Below are 19,822 nucleotides of genomic sequence, written 5' to 3'. Positions count from 1 at the left end.
CGTGGTCCATTCCTCAGGCCAAACATGGTTCCTTAGTGAGTGCACAAAAGGCATCATTTGGAATGCTGCACACTTCTCTCCAAAAATGTTCTTGGCTTCATCTTGCACTTTAAATCAGCTTCGAAAGGGAACAGATTTAAAATATATCCATCTTTAAGATCTGATAAGATAGTAAAAGATAAAATACTCTCTTTAATACCGTGGTTTTCAATCCCTTTTAAAGTAGTTGTTGAGTTCTTCCATAAACAAGATGTAATACAGAACTCCACACTATCTGAGATCTCGCTGGAGCTGCTGAGAAGGAGGCAGGGACATTAGGCAGAGCCCTCCTGAGGCATACCTGTGGAACCCCCAAGATTGTGGAAATACCCCCGAATGAAAGCCCTTGCTCAGTGATGCACTGATGGGAATGCCATTTCTAACAGCAGTTTTCAAGTTGAAATGGTAAGGAAGTTCTTCAAAATGGTCAACCAAATATTTATTGAGCATCCTCTATGCAGTTAGCCCTCAATATCATTCTTCATTTTTTCAGCTTCAAAGGAATCTGTTTTCTAGGGTTTGATTAAATACTTTAGTGAGCACTTTTTGGAAGCTTCGTGTGTATCTTGTTAATTGTGGGAGGGAAGAGGGCTCAGTTTTAAGGGGGGTACACAGTGAGATGAGGAAGATATGATTCCTGCTTTCAGAGGAGTCTATTGAGGGGAAATGATGGGTCACAAATAGTATGAGTGTGAACAGAGCATGGTGGCAAGTGAGCAGGGTGGTAGGGGATGGAGGTGTTGCTGAACAGAGTCTGTGTGTGAAAACAGAGACCAAGATAGAAACAAAGTTTGGTGTCCACAGACGAACAGAGCGTTTATAGCACGTTGGGTGCTTCTAGCCATTTTGTTGGTTCTGCAGGGGAGGAAAAATAACTTCCCCTGTACCCTTCTGAGTGTTTAACTGAGACCCCTGTAGTAAGAGATAGATTCACATGAGAAAAACAAACAGAAGTTTATTAGTATGTATACCTCATTTATGTATGGGAGATACCCTGAGAAGAATGAGTAACTCGCCGAGCTGGCTTAAAATTTCAGGCTTAAATATCATCTTAATAGGAAAAGGGGAGAAGTAAGTGATATTTAGGAAAGATGAATAGGCCCTTAAAAGAAGAGATGGGAGCTCTGATAGCTTGTGACAAAGTTTGCCTGAATGTGATGTTGACTTCGGATGCCCTCTTCTGTGATAACAGTCAGGCTTCCCTCATTGGCAAAACTCCCACAAGGAGATTTATGACAATCCTTTTGAGTTTCTTTTGGAGGATTCATCTCTAGCAGATAAGGGAAATTCAAAGAAAGCCCTTCGCTTGCATTTGCTATTTTTTCAAGTGCCTGAAGCTCAAAATAATATCCTGAAGGGGCATTTTAGGGGTGGTGTGCCTTGACTTCTACAGTCGTATTTTGGGGCATCGTATTCTGTTACCTTTTGGTTCAGAAGAGATATTTGAAGAGAGTGCTTGGATCTGGGAAAAGGCCTTCTAGTTGAAACGAGTTGCTGTTTCCTGGTAAATATCTAGTTGAAATCTTTGATTCATTAGGAAATAAATCAACACGATCCTTAATACTTTTTTTTCCCGCTGAGTCATATTATGCTTACATCTTATTCAGACCTCCAGTTAGTTTTAAGGACAGTCTCGACTTTAATCCCTTCCTTTGTTGTTGTTCAGTAGCTCAATCATGTCCGACTCTGTGACCCCATGGATTGCAGCATGCCAAGCTTCCCTGTCCTTCACTATCTCTCAGAGTTTTCTCAAACTCATTTCCTTTGAGTTGATGGTGCCATCCAACCATAGTAATCCCTTCCTTAAGATTTTTTAAAGATTTTAAAAAATATGAAGCATTTTAAAAGTCTTCATTGAATTTGTTACAGTATTGCTTCTGTTTTATGTTTTGGCTTTTTTGGCCATGAGACATGTGGTATCTTAACTCCCTGACCAGATATCGAGCCCCACCCCTCGCACTGGAAGGCAAAGTCTTAACCACTGGATGGCCAGGGAAGTCCCCCTTCCTTATATTTCAAAGGCAACCAAGAACGCTATGTTCTCAAGAATATCTGAGCCCAGTAGCTTGTCCTCTGAGCTCTACCTGGCTCCTTTGGGGTTTTCCTCTGTCTGCTCCGTCTCCCTCAACCCACTGCTATTTAGAAACTCCCCATTCTAACTTCTCTCCTGCAAGTGGGATCCATGGTGAGGTTCAAGTAGGATCTGAAGGGACAGAAGAGGTGCTAGTGGTGGAGGAGAGAGGAGGAAGGCGATCCCGCAGTCCATCCTGGTTGGTCCCTGAACCCTGTTCTGCCTCTCGACCTTCTGCTGAGCCCTGCTTCCTGCTGGGTCCTGGGCCACCACAGTCACTGAGGACTTGTGCTCTGTCCCATTTCCAACAGCAGCCCAGCCAGGGCTGTAATTCCCAGCTTCATCCTTTGTGAAGGAAGAGAAGGCTCTGCCAGTGTTTCTGTGCAGATGGTGTGAACTCAGGGAGCAGTGGGGATGATGTGGGGAGGTCTCTTTTACTTCTGCTCTGTTCCCCATCCAGGGATTGTGTTTGTCTTGGGAAGTGGTCAGTGGTGAGAACATTTTAAGAATACATCCTGTTTCCTCCAGAGAGAAGAAAACTGATCAGAAGCAACAAGTATGGCAGCAAAGAGGAAGGGAGATGGGGAGAGAATTCCTTTTTCTGCTTCCTAGAAGCAGTTGTTTAGACTTTGATCCAGTGCCAGCCACTCATCAGCCCTGGGGCTTTGCTCTCGGGTTGCACCGCTCAGGGTCATGGCTACCTCCACCTCGCAGAGCCGCGCAGTCGTCTCCTTTGCTGACCCAGCCAGACACAAACCACCATGACCGTGAACTCCTCCAGAAGCTCTCTAGTGGAAAAAGGCTGCAGTTGCTATTTTATTCTTTCTGCTTTTCACCTTGAGCTTTGTACTGTTTTGGCAGTGTGCTTTCTAAGCTAACTTCCTAACTGACAGAACAAAAATGAGTTTTTTGTTAGGGAAGTTCTGATAAGCATATGGGTATGTTTTAATTTACAAGCGGATCTCTATACTTTTAATGCATTATATTAGAGTCATGAAAATTGAATTTTAAACCACTGAAATTTATCTTTTCACTTCTGGCTAGTATTTCAAAAATTCCCAGTATGAATGATGCATGCATTTCACCTGAAAAAAATTTTAAATTATATCTCACCTGTCTGAGATGACACACCTGTCTGAAGTCTGATCTTAGCCTTATTCACATGGATTGTCGTTGTCCTTGGACCTAATTCCCCAGCAAAGAGGTTTGTTTTTCCATAACCACTAATGTTCATAGTAAATACAGAATCTGCTATGTACTGGGGACGGAGAGCTTTTTTTAACATTGGCTACTATTAGGGAGACATTTCTTCCATAATATACTAAACACATAACATCTTACCCTTCTGAAAGGTTCGACTTAATTATTTTTTTATTAATAAATAAGTCAAACAAATTAATGGAGATTCTATTGCCTAAATACACATTTATAAATGACCTGTATTTTAAATAAATAGACTTTTTGCTCAGAAATGACACCTTTGTATCTCATGTTTGTTTTCGGATGGACTGAGTAAGAGCTGTTGTTTTGGAACAGTTATGGTAGAAAAGTTATGAATTTTGTCAACTCAGAGCTCTATAAAAATAATCCAAAGAATTCCTTCAAGCTATGAACAGTTTCACTTCCAAAGAGCATGCAAATATTTTTCTTGCGAAGTTGAGGAAACATGATTTGTGGGTGCATCACAGTGGAAAAATACTTCTGACAGCATTCCCACAAATTAGAGGAAATGTATGCGGGGGTGATCTACACAGGACAATTCTCCAGAAAAAGCAATTTCCCTCTGACACGCTGTATTTTATTATTTTCCTTTATAAACACAGCACTGACCCCTCTAGAGAAACAGAAGCTTATTTCCAACGGGCCTGAAAAGTGCAAGGAAACCTCTGCTAGAGATTCAAAACCAAAGTTTGACCTTTGCTTTTATATAGAGGGTCAAACTCAGGAACCAACTCTGACAGGCTTATTTATGAGGAGAAAACTGGCTTAGGTGGTGGGTCCTTGGGAATAAGAGCTTCTCTGATAGCTCAGTTGGTAAAGAGTCCACCTGCAATGCAGGAGACCCTGGTTCAATTCCTGGGTTAGGAAGATCCCCTGGAGAAGGAGTAGGCTACCTACTCCAGTATTCTTGGGCTTCCCTTGTGGCTCAGCTGGTAAAGAATCCACCTGCAATGCAATAGACCTGGGTTCGATCCCTGGATTGGGAAGATCCCCTGGAGAAGGGAAAGGCTACCCATTCCAGTATTCTGGCCTGGAGAATTCCATGGACTATATAGTCCATGGGTTCACAAAGAGTCAGACACGACTGAGCGACTTTCACACGCACACACACCTTGGAATAAACTTAAATTTTTGTTTGCAAGTGGAGGGAGGATTTTGTGATTTTGACTTTGTAGTTTGTCCAGGTTTCCTAAATACTTATTTTCATTTTGTAGTCTTACAGATCAGAGATTGAGAACCATTGTTCTCATGATCATCACAGAAAAAGAATTTAGAAATTTTTAAAAGCTATTTTAAAATATCCCATTATACGTGGATGATTTCCACATTCTCTGTCTTTTTCTACCATCAGTCAGAGTGAATTTGCTAAGTTGTGTTATAGACACTAATGCCAATAAAGGCAGTAGTTTTGCATACTTCCCATGTCCTTGACCTTTAGCAAACCTCCATTTAGAATGTGATTTTAAGAAACACAATTTAATTTTAAGTATCATTTCATTTTCTGACTCTCACTCAGGTTTTAAGCTTTATCATTTTTTGTCTGTTTTTTTTTTTTTTATTTGAAAGTCTCATTTCATTGGTGATTTTTTATTCTAAAAGAAAAATGTCCAAAATACTCTGCTTGCTTAACACAGACCAGAGATGTGTGAGGATTATTAATGTTTGTCATCTGAAGTGACCTCCAAAAATTCAGATTTCTTAAAGTAACAGTTCCAGACTTACAGAGAACTGTGGGTGAAACCAATGTGCACCGAACAAAGTGGAATATTTTCTTCCCCAGGAACTTAACTATTTATGAAAAACAGTTTAAAAATTCAGCTAGGAAGGTTTCTACAGTATTTTTGCTCACCGTGCTGGCTGGTTTGTTGACAGAACCAGAGCCGCACCGAACGACTTTTCAGGACTGCCCAAGCGAGGCTAACGGTTCCTCTCCTCCCGCCAGGTGGACACCACCCTGTCTCAGTTCATTGACCCCAACGTCTACCTGTGGGATGTCCACCGCAGTAAGAGGCTCATCAAGGTGGATGGGGTTCTGACCAAGACGAGGAAATCCTACTGCGTGGACTTCGCCGCCATCCGACCCCAGATCGCCTTACTCCAGGAAATGCACGTGACTCATTTCCACTTCTCGCTGGACTGGGCGCTGATTCTGCCGCTGGGGAACCGGTCCCAGGTCAACCGCACGGTCCTGGGGTTCTACCGCTGTGTGGCCAGCGAGCTGGTGCGCGCCAACATCACCCCGGTGGTGGCGCTGTGGCGCCCGGCCGCCCCGCACCAGGGACTGCCGGCCCCCCTGGCCCGGCACGGCGCCTGGGAGAACCCCCACACCGCCCTGGCCTTTGCCGAGTATGCCAGCCTGTGCTTTCAAGACCTCGGCCGCCACGTCAAGTTCTGGATCACGATGCACGAGCCGTCCACGCGGAACATGACCTACAGCGCGGGGCACAACCTCCTGAAGGCGCACGCGCTGGCCTGGCACACGTACGATGAGAGGTTCAGGCGCTCGCAGAAAGGAAAAATATCCATCGCCCTGCAGGCGGACTGGATAGAACCCGCCTGCCCTTTCTCCCCCGAGGACCGCGAGGTGGCCGAGCGAGTTCTGGAATTTGACATCGGTTGGCTGGCCGAGCCCATTTTCGGCTCCGGCGATTATCCACGCGTGATGAGAGACTGGCTGAACCAGAGAAACAATTTCCTGCTCCCTTATTTCACTGACGAGGAAAAAAAGCTAATCCGGGGTTCCTTTGACTTTTTGGCATTGAGCCATTACACTACCATCCTTGTAGACTGGGAGAAAGAAGATCCCATAAAATACAACGATTACCTGGCCGTGCAAGAAATGACCGACATCACCTGGCTCAACTCCCCCAGTCAGGTGGCCGTGGTGCCCTGGGGGTTACGCAAGGTACTGAACTGGCTGAAGGCCAAGTACGGAGACCTCCCCATGTATATCATATCCAATGGCATCGATGATGATCCGCACGCAGCCCAGGACAATCTGAGGGTATATTACATGCAGACTTACGTGAACGAAGCTCTGAAAGGTAAGGAGCACTCAGTACAGAGGTCTCTTGGGGGTTATGCCAACTGAGAATCTGATACATAGAAACTCTCAAACGTATAAACAGACCGTCACCCACAGAGCAGGTGCTATCCATTCCTTGACAACACTGAAACAGTCCAAGTGTTAGCTAGTTTCCCCAAGGAAAGAGGAGTTTGACTAAAAGTGGAAGATGAAAAAATAACTCGGAACTATTCTAGGCTGCTCAGATCCCTGACCATCTCTTCTCCATATCAGATGGCTTCATAGCAGTCTTGCCTACTTGACGTACTTAAAGGTTGAACCCAAGTACATCATTAAAGTATGTAAAACCTACTATGTTAAATGTACCTAAGTATTTGTCTTGATGGTTGCCACTTTGTCTTCGGATAAAAGGAGCTTTACTGATGAAATCTAATTTAATCGGAAGTAGTTTGAAATGGTATTGACAGTTTCTCTGATGCACCAGGGCTTGGTAAAGGCAAAATATTGTGGGCAAAATATTTTAATAACTTTTCTCCTGTCCTTTTGTTTTTCTAGCCTATATATTGGATGGTATCAATCTTTGTGGATACTTTGCTTATTCATTTAACGATCGCACAGCTCCGAAGTTTGGCCTCTATCGTTATGCGGCAAATCAGTTTGAGCCCAAACCATCAATGAAACATTACAGGAAAATTATAGACAACAATGGCTTTCCAGGTCCTGAAACTCTGGGAAGATTTTGTCCAGAAGAATTCACCCTGTGTACAGAGTGCAGCTTTTTTCATACCCGAAAGTCTTTACTGGCTTTCATAGCTTTTCTACTTTTTGCCTTTGTTATTTCTCTTTCTCTGATTTTTTACTACTCTAAGAAAGGCAGAAGAGGTTACAAATAGTCTTGATATTTTTCTTATTTGAAATAATTATACACACACATCAGCTGTTAACATTTGCACTTCTCAGTGTTGTGAGGTAGATTTTATATATCTGACTTCTAGAAAACCTTTTCATGACATGTGCTAGGTTTTGAAATGAGCGTGATTGTAGAATATTGAATAATGTGAATAGTGCCTGAATTTGTTCTATTTCCAGGGGAGGTATGTTAAAAAAGATTGATAAGGGCCATCATTTCTGTACACATTCTCTAACAAAACATGAAGAATGGAGACCATCTTGTAATATTTCTATATAAACTAAGATGAAGAATATTTTTATCTGTGCCCATTCCAGTGTGTAATGTTTGCCTTGAAATCATAATTGCAAGTATTGGAATCAAATGTTTAGTCCTGAATAACCATTCTGAACTGCCATGATATGCCTAATGGTCTCTGTGGATCCAAGTTTCCCTTGAAAAAGAAGATGGCAGAATATATAACAGATGACAAAGGGCCCTAGGTTAGAACGTTCCTTTTAAAAGCAAGGTTTCTATCAAATACTGTTAGTATTAATTTATATATCTTTTTAATGATGTGCTTAGCAGAGCAAATTACAGAATTCTGTATCTTATATAAGTATAAAATATATTTCTTTGTATTTTGAGACACTCTCTAAGCCCCAAGTTCTTGAGGGATTTGTGTCACTATCGAGGGCCTGCACATAGGGGACTTTTACTAAATGTGTGCAGAAAAATAAGCGTGAATTATGCAATATTGGGCCCTTAAGAAAGCATAAACCGACTGTGAAATGCGTTATAGCGCAGTGGCTGGAGGGGACAGAAAGGAGGAAAAAGTCCTTGTTATGAGCAACACTGCAATTAATTTGATTATAAACTCTTTTATTTAGAGAAGACCTTGGAATGAATGAGGTGACCTTTTCTGAAAGAATAAGAATGAAACAATAACTCATTTTATGAGGAGTGACTCCACTTTCTCTTCTTTAGAATGTGCCATAATTTCTTTGAATTGAGTTTTGAAAATTCTTAATAGGTTCAAAAGCCTTTGGTCTAATAACCCTGGAAGGTTTGTTTCTATAATTGCTGAGGTCCATTTTACATTTTTTGCTGCTACTTCTGTGGAGCTAGCTTTACATGAGTTTTGCTTTGAACTTTTATACTGCAACTGGCTACTGATTTTTTAGAAAGGGCTAATCGGGTCTTATCCTTTAATGCCCCTTAAATAAATCTTGCTGATTTTCAAACAGGGAAGTCTATTACACTGGAGTTGAGGATGATTTTATAGATAAGCCAAAATGATATCAAGCAAGATAAACCAATATCATATCTGGTATAACTAATCTTGCTGACACAGGGTTCTAGTGGATTTAAAAAAACTGTACTGTATTATATATCATCTTTAGAGGTGGTATGACTTTTTTCCATGAAAGATAAGCTTTTTGGTGGTACTCTTTTAAAAATCGGGCTTACCATAAAAATCACAAACTAGGGAATAATAGTTTATTTTATGTGTATATTTTTCTGATTATAATAGTAATATATGCTCATTGTAAAAAATTTAAAATCACAGAAACTATATGTACAGAAAAAATATTACGTGTAATTTCACCACCTTGAGGTAGTCACTATTAACATGGTGTATGTATGATATTTTGTATAGTCAGATCTTATTGTAAATAGTTACGTGTTTATTAATTTTCATTGTGTACATTTCCTTTGTCATTAGTCTTCAAAAGCATGATTTTTAATAGTTGTGGAGTAACTCCACTATGTGAATTTATCACAATTTATTTAATCATTCCTATTTGTTAGACCAGTTTCTTATTGTTAATTACCGTGAAATAATGGATGTTGTTTAAAAATAATTTTCCTGCTACAATATTTAATTTCCTTCAGTGTAGAGAGAAGTAATCTTGTCCCTTGATAAAGTCTTGTAATAAATCTACTTGCAACTTTGTCTTCTTACATGATCAAATGACTAGATAAATTTCTTAAGGGTTTTCTTTTGAGTTACTTAAACCACATAGAATATGATCTGAGTGGTGAAGAAAGGGATCTGAAAACAGGAGGAGTGAACTTTGAGGCTGGAATAAGGCAAGGGTGGAGAGGGTGCCCCAGGCTAGTCCTTATGGTTGATCTGAGAGGGAATTTCAGACAGTGAAAGAGAGACCAAAGAACCAAAGGGAAATGATACCTCAGCACCGCTCAACAAAGTTATCAGGTGAGCATCAGGCTAGCTTTGAGACCCTTTGGTCCTCAGTGGGAGATTGGTTGTTCCCCATGGGCAGCAAAGAAGAGAGGGCACCTCCCAGATGAGGCTGGAAACGGGGGCGGCGTGGGGTTGGGGGGGTGGGGTTGGGGGGTGGCAGTGGGAGGGGCTAGAAAGCCTTTCTAGTCCAATGGGGTGAAGAATCCTCATTTCTTAACTGGCTTCTCTGGGCCTTACATTTTTCATTAATGCTTTATGTTGATAAATTCTGGATTTTTCACTACTTTACATGTGTTTTAAAACATATATATATATATTTTTATATATATATAGAGAGAGACCATTCTCCTGGAAGTCCTGCATCCCTTAGAACTTTTTGGGGTCAGCTCTGCAGGGGCATTAGTGGTAAGCGTGGCTCCCAAGGTCTCTGGGCTAATTTCTGTTATATTTGCTTTTCCCCCATATTGCCCCTGGTTTCTTCCTTTGAACTGGCAGTGGGGTGGGGAGGAAATGGAGGTGGGGGGCCCTGCACTTATGCCCCGTTCATTTTGCCTTAGTTTGGAAGGATGGACTTTCAGATTCATTTAAGGTCATTTTTCATTTTATTTTTTGACTTCCACAGATAGTAATTAGAATCTACTAATGCCTCAGAAGCATTTCTTAAAAAAAAAAAAATTTTATAGAGCCCTTCAACAGAGATATAATACAAGCCACATATTTTAAATTTTCTAGTAGTCACATTAAAATATAAAAAGACACTATTAGTTCAAAAGATGTGGGAAGGAATGATGGAGTTAATGAATGAATAGAATCAGCTCGCTGATACCACCTTTGTCCAGAGACTGATTTAGTAGGGACCATCTGTCAAGAAAGAGAAACTGCTGTGTATTAGGTGACACACAGCTCGGTTCTTTGTATTCAGAGGAGCGAATGATGACTTACTTGTAATAACCTTTGATAACCTGTCTTTCCAGGTGGCAAGGCAGTAAATAGCTATCCTATCATCACTTCTAGACTAATAACTAGATGAGAGGATTAATAGCTCTTCATCATTCACACTGTCCCTCAACTAGTCAGTAACCTTTTTTGTTTGTAAGACTTGTTATCAGGTTAAATTCCCTTATCTGTAAATAAAAATAGGGAGCTCATTTGGAAGGAATCTCTTTACGTCGTCTGTGGATACTTGTAATCTCCTAGAACATGTAGCTTTTTGCTCAGACCCATTACCTTTATCAGTTTTTATAACCATTAAATATTGTTGGAGTTTTATTTGTTATAGTGCAATTCCTAAACCATTTTTGTTTCATACATTTGTGGTAAATACCCTTTGATATCAAGTAGAAGTCAAGAAAAACCACAAGGAACCTTGAATAAAGAGTGGAAATGCCAGTAACAACTGTGACAAGACACCTAAAACATGGTGAAATCCCGTTTCACGACATGACTGTGACATGGTGACTGATATTCAGCTCCTTTTTTGATCCAATAGATTAGAGAAGAAAAAACACTTCAACCTACATATTAATGGAGTCAGAAAAGTATAGGGGAAAGAGTCAGCAAGACCCATGTTCAAAATTCACTGAGCCTCAGTTTCCTCATATGTAAAATGGGAATAACCTGCTGCAGCACAGTGGTGAACATAGTAAATATTCAGTAAATAAAGCACCTACCCTAGAAGTATTTTTTCCTAGACTAATTTCACTTAATGTGAGTGTGGTTTCCTTCTCGTTAATCAGATTTTTAGAGCTCAGTAACATAAAACCAGGGCCTATTGCAGTCAAATGATACACCCAGAAGCCCTTTAGTTATTTTATTTGTGGCTTTGAATATACATCTTCATAGAAAGTCCTTGGTAAAACTAAACAAACAAAAATCAGTGCCCACATTTACTTAGTAATACTAGACTCTTTTCTTGGATTTGAATTTTACAAATGTTGGATTGTTAGAATCCTGAAGATGATTTGACAGAAGATGTTTCTATATCAGATTTGTTGTGCCATCTGCCCTTTTGAAATAATCTAATGACAGGCAAAACACTTAAATTTGTTTATTTGTTATTTAGTTGGTAATAATTGGAGGCCCATTAGCTAAATTTTTATGTGATTCAAAAATGTTTGGTAGAGTTTCGGATTTTGGTATAGTCTTCAGTATGTTTATTTATGGTAATGCTAATTAATTTTAAATGAGTTTACTTATTTGATATAAATTATTTGCAACTGAAACATTGCCCCTTAATTAATTGCTGGAATAAGCTGACTTTTTTTTCCTTTTGAAAGGCTCAATTGATTAGTTTGTAAAATTCGTTTTCCTTTCAATATTATAGCGGTTGTCTAATTATGGCCGTAAGCATAAATGTTGCCTAAAGCATTTCAGCCTGTTTTGATCTCCATCTATATGTGAATCAAAGCTTTAGCTAGTTTAGTTTTGAGTTGTTAGATTTGAAAGTTCTATAGTGTTTCAAGGCTGTTGATGTTTCATCTAAGACATGGAGGGTTTATAAGTTTTTTTTTTTCCCCTCTTTAAATTATGGGTATTATAAGTCTCTGGCAAGTAGTCCAAAGACTTCAAAATAAAACATTTCAATCGACAGGGGCCGTAGTGGTAAGCCACGGAGCGGTGAAATGGAGATATAATTAGAGCTAAAGATTGACGAGTCAGGTGAAAATATTCCATTAGCGAAGGACAACACGACCAGATTTTCTTCCAAAGTGGTACCATTCTAAAATGTCCTTATTTTATCTGTGCCTGTCTTGGATTTAATGAACTAACAAAACCAACACAGTGGGGGTTACTGGTTCACCAGACTGACAAGATTAGAGCTGCAAGCTCCTTGCAGTGCAGGGGTCTGGGCAGAAGTGGTTCATAGACAGGAAGGGAGGAGGTGAGGGAAGCCAGGAAGCCCATGAAGGCTTGCTGGATTGGGGAGAGCCTGTGGGTGGAGCTGGGCCTCAGAATCAAGGGGTGCGATTTCAAAATGCAGATGACTTTTACCACAGTCCCCACTCTCTGAAGTGCCCTTGGGAAGATGGCTGCAGCACCTGCAGTTTGGCAAAGGGGGTCCCCCGAGAGAAGTGGGTGCAAGAAGGTGAGGGAGACAGAAGGACAAAGGGACTGAGCCAGTAGCTGGGATGTCAGAACTCACGATGAGTTTTGGGTTCGTATCAAGAGGGTCATGTGGAGAAGCGATGCTCAGAGAAGGTTAGTCCAGGGTAAAGGGAAGGGCGTTTATTTACAAAGAGGCTGGAGAGTCTGAGAATGATTTCAGTGCTATGAGACTGGGCCCAGTGGAGGAGGGGAGGGATGCAAAACCAAGATGAAAACTGTGAGAGAGGTGATAGCTCATTGTGGTTTTGATTTGCATTTCTCTAATAATGAGTGATGTTGAGCATCTTTTCATGTGTTTGTTAGCCATGTGTATGTCTTCTTTGGAGAAATATCTGTTTAGGTCTGTTTCCCAGATTTTGATTGGGTAGTTTGTTTTTCTGGTATTGACTTGTATGAGCTGCTTGTATACTTTGGAAATGAATCCTTTGTCAGTTATTTCATTGGCTGTTATTTTCTCCAATTCTGAGGCTTGTCTTTTTACCTTGTTTATAGTTTCTTTTGCTGTGCAAAAGCTTTTACGTTTAATTAGATCCCACTTGTTTATTTTTGTTTTTATTTCCATTACTTTAAGAGATGGGCCATAAAGGATCTTGCTGTGGTTTATATCATAGAGTGTTCTGCCTGTGTTTTCCTCTAAGAGATATATAAGGAATCTAGAAAGATGGTACTGATGAAGTTCTTTGCAGGGCAACACTGGAGACACAGACATAGAGAACAGACTTACGGATACGGAGTGGGGTGAGGGGAAGAGATGGTGGGTGTATGGAGAGAGTAACATGGAAGAACATACATTACCATTTGTAAAATAGATAGTCAATGGGAGTTTGCTGTATGACTCAGGAAGCTCAAATCGGGTTCTGTTGACTATGCCAAGGCCTTTGACTGTGTGGATCACAATAAACTGTGGAAAATTCTGAAAGAGATGGGAATACCAGACCACCTGACCTGCCTCTTGAGAAACCTATATGCAGGTCAGGAAGCAACAGTTAGAACTGGACATGGAACAACAGACTGGTTCCAAATAGGAAAAGGAGTATGTCAAGGCTGTATATGGTCACCCTGCTTATTGAACTTCTATGCAGAGTACATCATGAGAAACGCTGGGCTGGAAGAAGCACAAGCTGGAATCAAGATTGCTGGGAGAAATATCAATCACCTCAGATATGCAGATGACACCACCCTTATGGCAGAAAGTGAAGAGGAACTAAAAAGCCTCTTGATGAAAGTGAAAGAGGAGTGTGAAAAAGTTGGCTTAAAGCTCAACATTCAGAAAACGAAGATCATGGCATCTGGTTCCATCACTTCATGGGAAATAGATGGGGAAACAGTGGAAACAGTGTCAGACTTTATTTTTCTGGGCTCCAAAATCACTGCAGATGGTGACTGCAGGCATGAAATTAAAAGACGCTTGCTCCTTGGAAGGAAAGTTTAGACCAACCTAGATAGCATATTCAAAAGCAGAGACATTACTTTGCCGACAAAGGTTCGTTCTAGTCAAGGCTATGGTTTTTCCTGTGGTCATGTATGGATGTGAGAGTTGGACTGTGAAGAAAGCTGAGCACTGAAGAATTGATGCTTTTGAACTGTGGTGTTGGAGAAGACTCTTGAGAGTCCCTTGGACTGCAAGGAGATCCAACCAGTCCATTCTGAAGGAGATCAGTCCTGGGTGTTCATTGGAAGGAATGATGCTAAAGCTGAAACTCCAGTACTTTGGCCACCTCATGCGAAGAGTTGACTTATTGGAAAAGACTCTGATGCTGGGAAGGATTGGGGGCAGGAGGAGAAGGGGACGACAGAGGATGAGATGGCTGGATGGCATCACCAACTTGATGGATGTGAGTCTGAGTGAACTCTGGGAGTTGGTGATGGACAGGGAGGCCTGGCGTGCTGTGATTCATGGGGTAGCAAAGAGTCAGACACGACTGAGCGACTGAACTGAACAACCTAGAGGGGTGGGATGGGGAGGGAGGAGGGTGGGATGATCAAGAGGGAGGGAGCACATGTGTACCTATGGCTGATTCATGTCAATGTTTAGCAGAAACCAACACAATACTGTAAAGCTATTATCCTTCAGTTAAAAACAAACAAACAAACAAACAAACAAAAATGGTGCGAGAGGCTTTAAGGTGTGTCCAGAAAGCCAGACCAACAAAGGTCTGTCTAGTCAAAGCTATGGTTTTTCCAGTAGTCATGTACAGATGTGAGAGTTGGACCATAAAGAAAGCTGAGTGCCAAAGAATTGATGCTTTTGAACTGTGGTGTTGGAGAAGATTCTTGAGAGTCCTGTGGGCTGCAAGGAGATCAAAACCAGTCAATCCTAAAGGAAATCAACCCTGAATATTCATTGAAAGGACTGATGCTGAAGCTGAAGCTCCAATACTTTGGCCATGGGTGCGAAGAGCTGACTCTTAAAAAAAAAAAAAAAAACCTGATGCTGGGAAAGACTGAGGGCTAAAGAAGAAGAGGGCGACAGAGGATGAGATGTTTGGATGACGTCACAGACTCAGTTGCCATGAGTTTGAGCTAACTCTGGGAACTTTGTGAAGGACAGGGAAGCCTGGTGTGCTGCAGTCCATGAGGGTCGCAAAAACTTGGACACAACAGCAACTGAACAAGAACAAGAAAACCAGAACATTCCTAAGATGAGAAACAATAGCAGGTGAATGGAGATGTCTCTGGGGAACAATGGTCAAGCCAGTTCCTCAGCTGGGAACAGAGGCCTCAATGTGGAAGGAAAGCCCCAAACCCGATCGGAATTTCCTGGTTTCTAGTCCTGTTCTTCAATTTTCTTTATAACCTGGAGCAAGTCACCAAGTCCGTGGAGTCTTATTGTTCTTGTATGTATAGAGAGGGAGTTATCAACACCAGTAGGCTTCAACCTTGGTTATACATTAGAGTCATGTGGGAGCTTTTAAACATCCCCAGACTGATTAAATCTGATTCTCTTGGGGTGGGATCTAGACAGAGGTATTGTTTAAAGCTCCCAGGTGATTAAAATGGAAAGTTTAAACTGTGAATCAGAAATCTCTGAGCTTGAGAGTGTCTCAACAGAAACCTCCGGCAAACAGGAACAGAAGAAAACAACAACAGTACCTCTCCAACTTTATTATTCAAGACAAATGACTAGGGATCATGATTATTGCAATAGAGGATTGAGATTGGGCTCAGCGCCAAATAGGTGAAGAAGGCAGGGCGTCATGGTCATCAAGCAGGATGAAGGGGGTCAGGAATTTTGGAATTATCAGACCAGGAATGTAAAACAGCTATGATTAATATCCCAAGGACTCTAGTGGATAGAGAATACAACATACAAGGACAAATGGGCAGTGTAAGGAGCGAGATGGGAGTCTCAGAAGGAACCTCCAAGAAGTGCTAGAGATCAAAAACACTGGATCAGAAACGAAGACCGCTTGATGGGTTTTAAGCCCTTCTGTAAAGTAGACTGGACACAGTGCAGGAAAGAATCTAAAATGATGATATGAACGATACTTGCTTATGTCTTTATTAAATTTAATTTTTCTATTATATTGGGGTATAGTTGATTTACAGTGTTGTGATATTTTCAGGTATACAGCAAAATGATTCGATTATGCAGAAACATAGATCCATTCTTTTCCAGACTCTTTTCCCATTTAAGTTATTACAGAGTATTGAGTAGAGTTCCTTGTGCTATACAGTAGGTCCTTATTGGTTATCTATTTTATATACAGCAGTGTGTATATGTTAATCTCAAACTATATCCATCCCTCAAACAACCATATAGGAACCTCCTCTCCAACATCTATTAAACCAGTTAGTAAGAATCCCAAACTCCTAATCTATCCCCCCAACCAAACTTTCCCCCTTGGTAACCATAAGTTTGTGTTTAACATCTGTGAGTCTGTTTCTGTTTTATAAATAAGTTCATTTGTATCATTTTTTTAAGATTCCACATAAAAGTGATATGATATTTGTCTTTCTCTGACTTTCCTTAGTACGAAAATCTCTAGGTTTATCCATGTTGTTGGAAGTGGCATTATTTATTCATTTTTATGCCTGAGTAGTATTTCATTGTATATATTTACCACATCATCTCTATTCATTCCTCTGTTAATGGACATTTAGATACTCTTGCCTGGAAAATCCCATGGACAGAGGAGCCTGGAAGGCTGCAGTCCATGGGGTCGCTGAAGGTCGGACACGACTGAGCGACTTCACTTTCACTTTTCACTTTCACTTTTCACTTTCCTGCATTGGAGAAGGAAATGGCAACCCACTCCAGTGTTCTTGCCTGGAGAATCCCAGGGCCGGGGGAGCCTGGTGGGCTGCTGTCTATGGGGTCGCACAGAGTCAGACACGACTGAAGCGACCTAGCAGCAGCAGCAGGTTGCTTCCATGTCTTGGCTATTGTAAATAATGATGCAGTGAACACTGGGGTGTATGTATTTTTTGAATTATTTTAAGTTTAATTAGGTCCCATTTGTTTTTTTTTGTTTTTATTTTCATTACTCTAGGAGGTAGATCCAAAATAGAGAGTGGATCCAGTCTTTCTATTTCTGTCAAGGAGTGTTCTGCCTATATTTTCCTCTAAAAGTTTTATAGTTATCTGGTCTTACATTTAATATGCCAGAGTGCTCTGGCATATTTCAAAATGGTTTCTTTTCTCCTATGACGGGGTCTGCTTGAAGCTTTTTGGTTGGTTAGTTTTTGGCTGCACTCTGTGGCATGGTCCCGACCAAGGATCGAAGCCGTGCTCCTGCAGTGGAAGCGCGGAGTCTTAACTACTGGACCACCAGCAAGTTTTTTAACTCTCAGAGTTGTCCACCCGGAACCTCTGGCAATTCGTGAATTACAGTTCAGGTTTTCTTACCCTGTACTGACTTCCCACTCCAGTACTCTTGCCTGGAAATCCCATGGATGGAGGAGCCTGGTGGGCTACAGTCCATGGGGTTGCAAAGAGTCGGACACGACCGAGCGACTTCACTCACTTTCATTGACTCCTGGGGTGGTTTCCCTTCATGAGCCTCTGCTTGGGAAGGCGTGATGTCCTTTGTTTGTCTGTCTTATCTCTCCAGTTGGGGGCAGCAGTGTGCCCTGTGTCCTACCCTGTTTTATGGATCCCAGAACAACTACTGAGTTTTCAGTCTGTTCAGCCTTTTACCTGTTGTTAGGATGGAGCAATGACTTGCTGCCCATCATCACTAAAGAGATAGAGAAAGAAAGGATAGAGTCAGTGAAATGCTGTAGAGTTTATAAAGCAAACTGTGAGACTGTTGTCAACCCAACTGCAATACAATTGCAAAATATAATCCCTAACATCTCAGCAAAGATGGGCACAATTCATGGAAGATGGGCACAATTAAGGACAGAAATGGTATGCACCTAGAAGAAACAGAAGGTATTAAGAAGAGGTAGCAAGAATACCGCAGAAGGCAATGGCAACCCACTCCAGTATTCTTGCCTGGAGAATCCCAGGGACAGAGGAGCCTGGTGGGCTGCCATCTATGCGGTTGCACAGAGTCAGACACAACTGAAGCGACTTAGCAGCAGCAGGAATACACAGAAGAACTGTACAAAAATGATCTTCATGACCCAGATAACCATGATGGTGTGATCACTCACCTAGAGCCAGACATCCTGGAATGTGAAGTCAAGTAGGTCTTAGGAAGCATCACTATGAACAAAGCTAGTGGAGGTGATGGAATTCCCGCTAAGCTATTTCAAATCCTAAAAGATGGTGCTGTGAAAGTGCCACACTCAATATCCCAGCAAATTTGAAAAACCCAGCAGTGGCCCCAGGACTGGAAAAAGTCAGTTTTAATTCCAATCCCAAAGAAAGTAAAAGGTGAAAGTTACTCAGTCATGTCCAACTCTGCAACACTATGAGTTGTAACCCACCAGGCTCCTCTGTCCATGGAATTCTCCAGGCAAGAATACTGGAGGGGTTGCCATTTCCTTCTCCAGGGGATCTTTCCAACCGAGGGATCAAACCCAGGTCTCAAAGGCAATGCCAAAGAATGTTCAAACTACCCCACAATTGTATTCATCTCACATGCTAGCAAAGTAATGCTCAAAATTCTCCAAGTGAGACTTCAACAGTCCATGAACCGAGAACTTCTGGATGTTCAAGCTGGATTTAGAAAAGGCAGAGGAAGCAGAGATCAAATTGCTAACATCCGTTGGATCACAGAAAAAGTAAGAGAATTCCAGAAAAACATCTGCTTCATTGACTACGCCAAAGACTTTGACTGTGTGGATCACAAAAAATTGTGGAAAATTCTTCAAGAGCTCGGAATACCAGACCACCTAACCTGCCTCCTGAGAAATCTATATGCAGGTCAAGAAGCAACAGTTGGAACTGGACATGGAACAACAGACTGGTTCCAAATGGGGAAAGGAGAACGTCAAGGCTGTATATAGTCACCCTGCTTATTTAACTTCTATGCAGAGTACGTCATACAAAATGCCAGGCTGGATGAACCACAGGCTGGAATCAAGATTGCCAGGAGAAATATCAGTAACCTCAGATATGCAGATGACACCATCCCTATGGCAGAAAGTGAAGAACTAAAGAGCCTCTTAATGAAAGTGAAAGAGAAGAGTGAAAGAGTTGGCTTAAAACTCAGCATTCAGAAAACTAAGATCATGGCATCTGGTCCCATCACTTCATGTCAAATAGATGGGGAAGCAATGGAAACAGTAAGAGACTTTATTTTTGGGGGCTCCAAAATCACGGCAGATGATAACTGCAACCATAAAATTAAAAGATGCTTGCTCCTTGGAAGAAAAGCTATGACCAACCTAGACAGCATATTAAAAAGCAGAAGACAGTACTTTGCCAATAAAGGTCCATTTACTCAAAGCTATGGTTTTTCCAATAGTCATGTATGGATGTGAGAGTTGGACCATAAAGAAAGTTGAGCGCTGAAGAACTGATGCTTTTGAACTGTGGTGTTGGAGAAGACTCTTGAGAGTCCCTTGGACCGCACGGAGATCAAACTGGTTCATCCTAAAGGAAATCAGTCCTGAATATTCATTGGAAGGACTGATGCTGAAGCTGAAACTCCAGTCCTTTGGCAACCTGATGCAAAGAGCTGACTCATTTGAAAAGACCCTGATGCTGGGAAAGATTAAAGGCAGGAGGAGAGGACAGAGGATAAGATGGTTGGATGGCATCACTGACTCAATGGACATGAGTTTGAGTAAGCTCTGGGAATTGGTGATGGACAGGGAAGCCTGGCATGCTGCAGTCTGTGGGGTCACAAGAGTTGGACACCACTGAGT

General features: G+C 41.4%; 1 protein-coding gene across 6 annotated transcripts in view; it reads left to right on the top strand.

Moving 5' to 3' along the window:
• Positions 1-19,822, top strand: part of KL (klotho) — a 55,491-nt gene that overhangs the window by 31,413 nt on the left and 4,256 nt on the right. For 2 of the 6 annotated variants that reach the window (XM_086329410.1, XM_086329408.1), the window contains exons 4-5: positions 5,274-6,375; positions 6,912-9,212. In XM_086329410.1, the coding sequence (XP_086185536.1) occupies positions 5,274-6,375; positions 6,912-7,249 (1,440 nt within the window). In that variant the 3' untranslated portion in view covers positions 7,250-9,212. Of the gene's footprint in view, positions 1-2,638; positions 3,586-5,273; positions 6,376-6,911; positions 9,213-19,822 lie in introns of those variants that run through there. The other 4 variants (XM_086329413.1, XM_086329411.1, XM_086329409.1 and 1 more) reach the window with 3 other exon arrangements.

The sequence above is a fragment of the Bos grunniens genome, chromosome 12, assembly GCF_055505025.1.
Source record: "Bos grunniens cultivar Pamir isolate PY7600 chromosome 12, Bosgru_T2T1.0, whole genome shotgun sequence".
Lineage (NCBI taxonomy): Eukaryota > Metazoa > Chordata > Mammalia > Artiodactyla > Bovidae > Bos > Bos grunniens.
The sequence above is the reverse complement of the archived record's forward strand: the minus strand, read 5'-3'. Positions and strand labels throughout refer to the sequence as shown.